The 10859-nt window shown below is 65.6% G+C and overlaps 2 protein-coding genes across 2 annotated transcripts; one reads left to right on the forward strand and one right to left on the reverse strand.

The window, feature by feature from the left end:
- Positions 1-3630: 3630 nt before the first annotated feature.
- On the reverse strand, positions 3631-4945 carry C23H19orf85 (chromosome 23 C19orf85 homolog). Its single transcript, XM_073321287.1, has 2 exons — positions 4749-4945; positions 3631-4351 (listed from the first exon to the last, which is right to left on the reverse strand). The coding sequence occupies exons 1-2, from the start codon at positions 4943-4945 to the stop codon at positions 3907-3909; spliced, it is 642 nt and encodes a 213-aa protein (XP_073177388.1). The 3' UTR covers positions 3631-3906.
- Positions 4946-9618: 4673 nt separating this feature from the next.
- Positions 9619-10578, forward strand: LOC140901863 (urotensin-2 receptor-like). Its single transcript, XM_073321288.1, has one exon. The coding sequence runs from the start codon at positions 9619-9621 to the stop codon at positions 10576-10578; it is 960 nt and encodes a 319-aa protein (XP_073177389.1).
- The last annotated feature ends 281 nt before the right edge of the window (positions 10579-10859 follow it).

Genomic DNA, 10859 nt, shown 5'->3' on the forward strand with positions numbered 1-10859 from the left:
CACACACAACCGCACACACACACACCCCTCCCCCTCCCCCCCACACACACACCCCACATACCCCCCTGCACACAGACACCCCTCCCCCCACACACACCCCACATACCCCCCTGCACACACACCCGCACACACACACACACACCCCTTCCCCCCACACACACACCCCACATACCCCCCTGCACACACACACACACAGACACCCCTCCCCCCCACACACACACACCCCACATACCCCCCTGCACACAGACACCCCTCCCCCCACACACACCCCACATACCCCCCTGCACACACACCTGCACGCACACACACACTCCCCACATACCGCCCTGCACACACACACACCCGCACACACACACCTCTCCCCCACACACACTCCCCCCATACCCCTCTGCATGCACACCCGCACACACACACTTCCCACATACCGCCCTGCACACACACACCCGCACACACACACACCTCCCCCACACAGACACCCCACATACCCCCTGCACACACACACACAGCTGCACACACACACACCTCCCCCCACACTCCCCACATACCCTCCTGCACACACACACACACACACATACACACACCTCCCCAACACATACACATGCACACCAGCGCTCACGCACACACACACCTGCACACACACACACATACACCTCCCCACACACACTCATACACACACCTCCCCCCGCATACACACCCTCACACACACACCCGCATGCACGCAAACACCCGCACACACCCCCTCACATACACACCTGCACGCACACACACATACACACACCTCCTCCACACACACACACACCCCACACATATACATAATCTCCCATACATACACACACACACACCCCTCCCCCACACACATACACACACCCTCACACACCCCTGTGACAAAGTGGGACTGTTCTTAATGTTTCCTCAGAATAGTGTGGGGGTGCCTCAGTTTCCCCTAGGCAGTTCTTAAGTATCTAGGGGGTGGGATAAGGGTGTGTGATCACTGCAGAGCCCTAGAGGGCAGGTGTGTGTAGGGGGCTGGACACAGAGAAGGGCCGACACCCTGTTTCCTGGCAACTGATGGCCTGGGCCCTTCCCCCCTGCAAGGTGAGAGCTAAAGGGTTGGAGAACAAAGGAATCCGGTGACCTCCTGGCCCGGGAAAGGGACAAAGCCCAGAGGAGGAGGGGCTGGAGGGAGTTTCAGTTTGGGGCTGGCTGGGACATGGAGTGAAGGGCAGACGTGGCTATCTGGCTCACTGCCCCCCAAAATGGACCCGGCTGAGGAGTCCTGTTCTCTGCACCCACAAGCTCTGTGTTAGACCATGTTCCTGTCGTCTAATAAACCTCTGTTTTACTGGCTGGCTGAGAGTCACGTCTGACTGCGGAGTTGGGGGGCAGGACCCTCTGGCTTCCCCAGGACCCCGCCTGGGCGGACTCGCTGGGGGAAGCGCACGGAGGGGCAGAGGAGGCTGAATGCTCCGAGGTCAGACCCAGGAAGGTGGAGCCGGGGGAGCTGTGTGTCCTGCAGACAGGCTGCTCCCAGAGAGGAGACTTCCCCAGAGTCCTGACTCGCTTCATGGGGAGCAGGTCCAGAGCATCGCCCAGGGACCCCGTGACAACCCTGACACACACACACATACCCCCCAACGTACACACACCTCCCCCCCACACACATACACACACCCCCTCACACACACACACGGCCTTGGTGCCTATATTATTTTGAAGCCAGGTGTGGGGGTCACATTGGGGGCTGGGGCTGGTGCCCGGGGGGGCAGAGAAGCATGGGGGGGCAGGGGAAGAATTGCTGTGGTGCCAGATTCCTGCTGGCTGAGTCTGGCCCCCGCCCTCCCTGGCTCTCATCTCGGCCACGTCTCCGCCCCAGGGCATCGGTCTCGGGGGGGCGCCCCCCACCCCAGGGCTCCACCAGCTGTTCCCTCTCCCAAGCATGCCAGGGCCCTGCCCGCCCCGCCCAGCAGGCCCCAGGGCATCTCCCCAGCTGCCGAGCGGGAATTACAGGGCCCCAGGTGCCCCCGCCACGGCCGCACCCCCAGGCAGCTGGAGCCGCATGTTCCTGGGCAGAGCTCCGTGCCCGCCCCCCCGGGGAGCCGTGCCCCCAGCCGGCCGGTGACTGCGCGGGTGGAAGCGGATGCCGATTAGAGCCCTGGGCAAATCAACCCCGGGGCAAATCACATTCCAGCCACCTGCCGTTTGGGTTGTTTGGGGTCTTTTCTGGCACCTGCAAAAACTCCCGGCTGGGGCCAGGCCAGGGGGAAGTTCCCCAGCTCCCGACAAGCAGCTCAGCGAGCCCAGGGAGACGTAGGGAGCGGAGAGGGGCTGTAATAACTCTGGACACCCCCCATCAAGCCCACCCCCAATCCCATGCCCCCAAGCACCATCTCTGTCCATCCTGCTAATACAGCAGCATCGCACTGAACAGGGGAGGGGGCCCTAGAGCTTGGGGGTAGCTAGAGCCACAACCCAAGGGCTGTGGTACACCCCTCTGTACACAAGCTTGGGGGATGATAGGTGCTGCCCTATGGGAAGATGTGGCCGCTGTGGGGTGGGGCCTGGGGGACCCCTCGCCCGGCACTGGGATGCGACCACCTCTGGGGTGGGGCACAGGGGCTGGGTATGCGGGGACTCCTCGCCCGGCACTGGGATGCGACCACCTCTGGGGTGGGGCACAGGGGCTGGGTATGCGGGGACTCCTCGCCCGGCACTGGGATGCGACCACCTCTGGGGTGGGGCACAGGGGCTGGGTATGCGGGGACTCCTCACCCGGCACTGGGATGCGACCACCTCTGGGGTGGGGCACAGGGGCTGGGTATGCGGGGACTCCTCGCCCAGCACTGGGATGTGACCACCTCTGGGGTGGGGCACAGGGGCTGGGTATGCGGGGACCCCTCGCCCGGCACTGGGATGCGACCACCTCTGGGGTGGGGCACAGGGGCTGGGTATGCGGGGACTCCTCGCCCAGCGCTGGGACGTGACCCTTCTCGCTCTCAGATGTCGGGTGAAGCCCCTACACAGTCAGACATGGGGCATATTTGGGGGCCTGGGTCTAGCTGGGCTCGGTGCCCCTTACCAGTGCTACACTGGGGGGAGGCACTGACTCAAAGGAGGGGGTGTCTCTGCCAGGTCCCCCCTCCCGGCCGCTGCCCCCTACGGCAGCAGCTGGATGAAAATTCAAGCACAACAAACCCTGATTCACAGGGAACGTCCTCTTGTTTATTAGACACAGATGGGACCGGGGGGGGGGGAATTGTTGGGGGGAGGCCTCCCCATCCTTCCTGCTGCTAACCAGGGTGGCTCAGCTTCTGGGAGGTGGGGGCAGGTAAAAAGAGGGAGCCCCTCCCTCACCATGCAACTATTGGGGGGACATGGGAGGCACCCCTCAAATCTGTCACTTCAGAGATCCCCCCAAAACCTGGAGAGCTCTACAATGCCCCCCAACAGGAGTGACACCCCAAAACCAGACTGTGCCCACCTCAGAAGGCCAGCCGCCCCCCCCACAAATGCATGGTGGGAATCCCAAATCCAGGAGACACCCTACCTCTGACACTCCAAAATTTAAGGAGACACTCTCAAAATTCAAGGGGATATCCCAGATCAGGGTGATACCCCCAAATTTAAGGCAACACACTGAAATTCAAGAGGATTTTCCCCAGATCAACGTGGCATCCCCAAATGTTAGGAGTACCCCAAACTCAAGAGGACCTCCCCAGATCAGGGTATCCTGGCAGTCTCCAAATGTCCCCCACCATCTGTCAGCTCAGCGCCCAGCATGCCCCATCAAGGTCTTCTTGCTGCATCCGCTTGTGGGGTGCCTGCCAGGTGGGGTCCCCCACTTCCCGCAGAGGGGGAGGGGTGCGGATGGGGGAAGAGCTTGCGGCTGGGGGAAGGGGGTTGCTGTGGTTACCACCCCTCTGGCACCACTCCGACAGGGTACCCCTGGGAGATGGGGGGCAGGTAGCCAGGGGGATCTGGGGCCCGGAGTGGGACACTGTCCAAGCCCAGGGTGGGCAGGAGGTCCCAGGGCAGGGGACATTGGCTAGGCCCCAGGGGGCTGTGGGTAATTGGGGCCCAGCTGGGGGGCAGCCCTGGATCTTCTGGGCCGGTGATGGGGTCAAAGAGATCGCTGGGGTCAGGGGTCAGGGAGGCCACGCTCAGGCCCCAGCCAGGCCCTGGTTCTGGGGCCACAAAGGCCTCAGCCACTCCCAGGAAGGAGCTGGCAGCTGGGGCGGGAGGCTCTGGGTCTGGACACCGGGGTTCTGCGCGGGGCGCGGGGTCCCTTGGGGCCTCCTGGGCCAGGATGGAGGAGGCCAGGCGGTGTGTCGAGGCTTCAATGTCAGCGAATCGCCTGGGGAGAGAAGAGAAGGGCTGTGAGCTTCCCCCAGCAGTGCCCTGAGGAGCTGTGAGCTTCCCCATAGCAGTACCCCTAGGGGCTGCAAGCTTCCCTGTAGCAGTACACCGAGGGGCTGTGAGTTTCCCCCAGCAGTGCCCCGAGAGCTGCGAGCTCCCCCATAGCAGTAACCCAATGGGCTGCGAACTTCCCCCAGCAGTGCCTGGAGGAGCTGCAAGCTTCCCCCAGCTTTGCCCAAGGGGCTGCGAGCTTTCCCCAGCAGTGCCCTGAGGGGCTGCAAGCTTCTCCCCGACAGTGCCCTGAGGGGCTGTGAGCTCTCCCCAGCAGTGCCCTGAGGGGCTGTGAGCTTCCCCCAGCAGTGCCTAGGGGGCTGCGAGCTCCCGAGGGCTCCCACCTGCTGATCTGGTTGTGCAGGAACCGGCGGTGGTTCACCCGCCGCTTGCCGGGGCGGCTCTTGTGGGGTCTCTGCAGCGTCCGCATCATGTGGGACGAGGCCACGGTGACGAAGGTGAAGAGATCCCGGCCCCGCCCGTGGAGCACCACCTGCTGGGGGGGCAGGAAGCTCAGGGACAGGCTCCCGCCCTGCTGCATCCCAGCTCCTGCGGGATGGGGCTGCCAGGCAGAGCCCCCAGGCTGGGCGAGGCCGGCCCCAAACAGAGCCCTGCAGGAATAAATGACAACGGTTCTCAGCCCAGCAAGCGCGAGACTCCAGAGAACCCTGGGGGAGGGGCTGCGGGTCGGGACTGAGGGGCACCGGCAGAGCTGGGGGGAGCCCAGGGCGGGGCTAGCAGGGGGCTGCGGGTCGGGACTGAGGGGCACCGGCAGAGCTGGGGGGAGCCCAGGGCGGGGCTAGCAGGGGGCTGCGGGTCGGGACTGAGGGGCACCGGCAGAGCTGGAGGGAGCCCAGGGCGGGGCTAGCAGGGGCTGCGGGTCGGGAGTGAGGGGCACCGGCAGAGCTGGGGGGAGCCCAGGGCGGGGCTAGCAGGGGCTGCGGATCGGGAGTGAGGGGCACTGGCAGGGCTGGGGGGAGCCCCGGGTTGGGATGGGGGGGTCTCTGTCTCCCGATAGGGGTCAGCCCTGACCGCAAGGAGACAGCGCCTCCGGCTGGGGCCCCCAGGACACTTACTTGGTTCAGGGTCCAGGTGTGTGAAGAATCAGCCGCAATCACACACAGGGGGGACGAGGCCTATCAGTTCTCCCTGGGGGCTGCCCCCTTCTCGCCTCCTGCCCCCCCAGCCCTGATGCTACCAGCCAGCCCCGGCGCCGGCTCCGGTCTCCAGTGGGGGCCGAGCACCACTGAGAGAATCAAGAGGATGATCAAAGAGTCACTGGCAGAACCCCCCCGCTCGCCCCACCCCTCTGAGCCCCTCCCTCCTGCCCCCCCTCCTGCCCCCCCAAGTCCTGCTGGCACAAATGGGGCATGGGGCCTTAGCCCCCAGGGGGCACTGTCTGCGAGCTGCCCCAGGGCAGGGGGATTGCTGGCTTGGGGGAGCTGGGAGTACGGCACAGGGCCTTCCCCCTCTGGCCAAAATCCCTCACTGTGACAGTTGAGGGGCTGGGGGAACCCCCTTTGGCTCTAATAACAGGGGTGGCTTGATGGGCCCTCTCCCCTTGTCCGTCTCTTCCCCTTCCTGGACCCCCATCAACTCCTCCCCTCCTCCCCCATCCTCCCCATCATCTCCTGCCCCCCCTTTTGCTCCCCCCCGGCATCGTCCCCACACCAGGTGCCCAATTAGGGCATTCTTTCCCCTGGGATGCGGCCATGGCACTTAGCAGCAATTAGGGGCATCCGGGGGCCATGGGGAGCCACGTGCCGGCAGCTCCGTGGAGACGGGCTCAATGGGGCGCTCAGGGGCAGGAATCCGGCTGCACAAAGGGGCCCCCCCAGCTCCCCCCTGCAGCCGGCACCCGGCCAGGCGGAACAGTTAGAGCAATTGCAGGGAATTGGAGACTTAAGTGCGAGGTCAAAGTGTGTCCAAAGCAGCCCCCCCCCCCCCCCCCGTCCATCAGCGCCTGGGCCCATCTACCCCGGCGTCCTGCCCCTTCCCTGCCCCCCGCCCCCAGTATCAGACCCATAAGCCTCTCTTGCCTCCAGCAGAGGGCAGCAGACACCCCCACCCGCCCCCCACACACACACATCTGCTTCCCGGCAGTTGGCTAAGCCAACCCCGCCCTGGCAAACACTGCCCCCCCTTCCTGGCTGGGGGAGATCAAAGCTCACCCGCCCCCCTCCCTGGGCTCCCCTGCCCTTCACAAGCAGGCAGCAAAATAAACTCAGGTTGGGAACAATGTCGCCTCTCATGTTAGCAGGGCCCTGCGGGGTGTGTGCGCGGGCGGGGGATGGGGGGGGGGGCAGCGACCAGGGCCCAGCAAAAATCCTCCAAGCAAGGAGGCCAGGATGCCTGAGTTCTCTGCCGGCTCTGGGCAGGGAGTGGGATCTAGTGGTTAGAGCGGGGAGGCTGTGAGGAGGCACGAGGGTGTCAGGCTGGCTGGCCCCACGCTGGTCTTTGGTGGTTTATTTTTCCACCAAGCCAGAGCCAAGCCACCGCTGGCAGGGGGAGCGCTGGGGCTGGCCCCGGGAGGGAACCCCGCTGTCCCCCTGGCCCAGGCCACAGCCAAGATGGACGTGAGCCGTGCCCCAGGAATTGTGCGGCCCCGTGGCCGTCACGCCTTGGCAGCAGGGCGAACAGCGAGTGGGTGAGGGGAGAAGGAGAAGGGGAGGGAGCCGCAGCCCCAAGGCTGGGTCAGGGGGAACGAACTAGGGGGCGAAAGGAAGAGCCGAGTGATGGGTGGCTAGGTGCAGGGAGCAAAAAAGAGCTGAATTCAAGAGCAACCCAGAGAAGGGGGGGGGGAAGAAAGAGGGCGGCAGCAGGGCACTGGAGGGGGGTGCCGTGGGGCAGGGCAGGCAGCCAGCTGGAGCAGGCAACTCTGTGACCAGGTGAGGCCCATACAGCCCCATGGCAGGGAGGAGCCAGAAGCAGCGTCCCCAGCCAGCATGGATGAGCCATGCCAGGGTCTCCAAGCCAACCAGCTCCACCTACTGGACCCCCACTCCCCTCCCAGAGCTGGGGAGAGAACCCAGGAGTCCTGGCTCCCAGCCCCCCTGCTCTAATTGCTAGACCCCACTCCCCTCCCAGAGCTGGGGAGAGAACCCAGGAGTCCTGGCTCCCCGCCATCCGCCCGCTCTATTGCTCCATTCCCCACCCCACCCCCACCTTGCTTTAAATCTGCCTGTTGCAGGCTGGGGGCAGGTCAGGGGTTAGACAAACCCAGGAGGAACAGGCCTGTTTGCCTTTGGGGCGAGAGGGGATGTCCAAGCTGCCTGCTAAAGCCAATATTACAGCCTGGGGCAAACCGCCGCAGGGGACGTTCGTGCCCTGTCCCTGGGCACTCCCTGACTCGTCCGGCTGGGTAGCTCCCCACAGAGTGGGGGGCTCTGGGTCGACACCAGTGATGCCCGGGAGGACGCTCGCTCCCGCCACAAGGAGGGTAATATGGGCGTGCACCCCGGGCACCGGAACAGGGGGCCATGGACCCCCCACCCACATTTTAACTGCCGCAAGGGCAAGCGACAGGGGGAAGGGGCAGAGAGGAGCGAGTGGGAGGGTCCTCGGGGGTTGGGGGGGGCGGCACAGTGTGGGGGCCTCCCACATTTATCGCACGTCCACCACTCCTGACGTGCACAGCCAGATTTGCCATGCGCCGCTGTGACCAAGCTCAACTTCATTTAGCAGTGTAGACGTTCCGTTAAACCGGAGCGGCTGCTTCATGCAGATGACTCTGCTCCTGGGGAAAGCCCATCGGGTTCGCTGAAGGGAGGGATTTACTCCCATACCCACAGGCGGCCCTCAGAGCTGGGCGCCCGGCCAGCAGCCACTGCTCACCGCACAATCGAAGCACTGAGGGGAGGCGGATGGGCGGGGTGGGGGGGCAGCAGGGGCTGGGGCATTTTCCCTGAGACTGGCCCTGGGCACTGGGGGAGGAGGGGGGCCTCTGGCTTGTTCCTCTCCCTGCAGTTTGGGTCATCTCTGCAGGTGAGTCGCTGACATTTCGGCAGGAAGTTTTTCCAAGGCAAACGCCCTGGATCTGGGCCCGGCCAGGTCCCCGTGCCCAGACGGCTGCCCCAGGGCGGCACTAAGGGGTACCATGCTCCAGGGAGCGGGGCGGGGGGCTCAGCAGGGGGCGCTTGGCTGCAGGGAGTGGGTCGGGGGCTCAGCAGGGGGCACTGGGCTGCGGGGGGTCCAGGAGGGGGTGCTCTCCCCAGGCAGTCAGGGCCGGCCCCGATGCCCCACGGTGGCAATTTTCCAAGCCAACCGGAGATTTCCTGGCGCCAATATTCCTTGGGTGCAAAGGGACCCAGCAATGGCTGTTTCTCAGCTGGCCCCTCGTTTTCCTTCCTTCGCGCGGCACTTCGTCTGAGTCTCTGGCACTGTTTATTTCTCGCGCCCGCGGCTGGCGATGGGCCCGCTGAACCCAGCAGGGGTACACCCACCCCAGCAGGGCCGCCTGACACTGGCTTGCTTTCTTGCCTTTCTCCTTGGGTTCTTTTTTCCTAGTTCGTTTATTCCCTCTTCCTCCCTCCCTCATGTTTCTTTCTTTCTTTCCCAACCCCACTGTCAAGCTGCCCGTCCCGCCCGCCCCGTGGCTGTAAGAACCAGGTCGCTCTCTGCAGCTCAGACAGAAGCCAGGAGCATGTGCCCCCCCGCCGGGGGCCGGCCCGCCTCAGCCCCACATACCGACCTAGCAGGGTGCGTGGAATGCGGACAGAGCAGACGGCACAGGCCAGACACACACACCCGCCCGCCCGCCAGCCGCACACGCACTCGCGCCAGCCAGGGCGCCGCCAGACGCCGACCCCGCTGGACCCCGGGCAGCAGGGGGCACAAAGCCGGCGACAGGGCGATCGGACCCCCCGGCCCTTCCTGCACGGCTTGCAGCGTCGGACGAGAGCGCACCGGACAAAGCCATGGACTGAGAAAGAGACGAGATTGATTGATTGGTGGATGGGGATAGATAGATAGAGATAGGGTGTGGGGGGGGTCAGACAGGGGGCTCTGGGGACAGACAGATGGACAGGAGGCTCTGGGGACAGACGGACAGACAAGGGGGGCTCTGGGAACAGACAGACAGGAGGGGTTCTGGGGACAGACGGGGCTCTGGGGGACGGACGGCTAGCCAGACAGCCTCTGCCAGCCGACTGACATCTCCTCTCCTCCTGTCGGTGGAAGCCCCTGGATCCAGCCCCGCATCCGGTCCCCCCAGCCATGGACCCCCCCTCCAACCTATCGTCCCCCTCCAACGGCTCGCTGGCGGGCGGGCTGCCGGGGGCGGCGGGGCTGAGCCTGCTGGGGGCAGCCGGGGTGGCGGGGAACCTTTACACTCTGGCGGTGGCGCGGGCCGGGGCCGTCCCCTCCCCGCTCCACATCCACATCGTCAACCTGGCGCTGGCCGACCTGCTCTACCTGGCCGGGGTGCCCTTCGTGGTCCACAACGGGCTGGCGAGGGACTGGCGCTTCGGCGAGGCCGGCTGCCGGGCCCTGCTCAGCCTGGACCTGCTCACCATGCACGCCAGCATCTTCCTGCTCACCCTGCTGAGCACCGAGCGGTGCCGGGCCGTGCGGCGCCCCTTCCGGGCCGCCCACCGCCCCCCCGCCCGCCGCCGGGCCCTGGCCGGGGCCGCCTGGGCCGCCGCCTTCGCCCTGGCGCTGCCCATGATGCTGATGGTGCGGCAGGAGGAGCGGGCGGCAGGCGGCGGCCGGGTGCGGCGGCTCTGTGTGCCCACCTGGCACGAGGCGCAGTACAAAACCTACCTGACCGTGCTCTTCGGCACCAGCATGGTGGGGCCCGGGCTGGCGCTCGGGTACCTCTACGGGCGGCTGGCGTGGGCCTACTGGCTCTCGCAGACCCGGGGGGTGCTGGGCCCCCGGCGGGGGCCGAAGCAGCGGGTCTTCCTCCTCATTTTCCTCATCGTCGTGGCCTTCTGGGCCTGCTTCCTGCCCTTCTGGCTCTGGCAGCTGGTGCCCCTCTACAGCCCGGGCACAGCCGCCCGCCTGCCCGTGGCCACCGAGATCTACATCAACCACCTGGTCACCTGCCTGACCTACAGCAACAGCTGCGTCAACCCTTTCCTCTACACGCTGCTGACCCGCAGCTACCGCGACTACCGGCGGGCGCGCCGGGCCGGGCGCAGGGTGGCAATGCAGGCACAGGCCGTGGGGCGCTGAGCAGCCAGCAGACCTCCACCGGGCGCAGGTAGGGGGCAGTGGGGGAGAGGGGCACTGCTGGGGGAAGATCACAGCATTGGAGAGAGGTGCCATGAGGCACTGCTGGGGGAAGCTTGCAGTACTGGGGAGAGGTGCCACAGGGCACTGCTTGGGGAACCTCGCAGCATTTGGGAGAGGTGCCATGAGGCACTGCTGGGGGAAGATCACAGCATTGGAGAGAGGTGCTGTGGAGCACTGCTGGGGGAAGATCACAGTGCTGGGGACAGGTGCCATGGGGCATT

The sequence above is a fragment of the Lepidochelys kempii genome, chromosome 23 (assembly GCF_965140265.1).
Source record: "Lepidochelys kempii isolate rLepKem1 chromosome 23, rLepKem1.hap2, whole genome shotgun sequence".
Taxonomy (NCBI): Eukaryota; Metazoa; Chordata; order Testudines; family Cheloniidae; genus Lepidochelys; species Lepidochelys kempii.

Bases quoted from the DNA above. Each gene is read 5' to 3' on its own strand.
- C23H19orf85 (XM_073321287.1), bottom strand. From the start codon at position 4,945: ATGCAGCAGGGCGGGAGCCTGTCCCTGAGCTTCCTGCCCCCCCAGCAG. The intron at 4,352-4,748 runs GTGGGAGCCCTC...TTCTCTCCCCAG, and splicing joins CTGCACAACCAGATCAGCAG to GCGATTCGCTGACATTGAAG.
- LOC140901863 (XM_073321288.1), top strand. From the start codon at position 9,619: ATGGACCCCCCCTCCAACCTATCGTCCCCCTCCAACGGCTCGCTGGCG.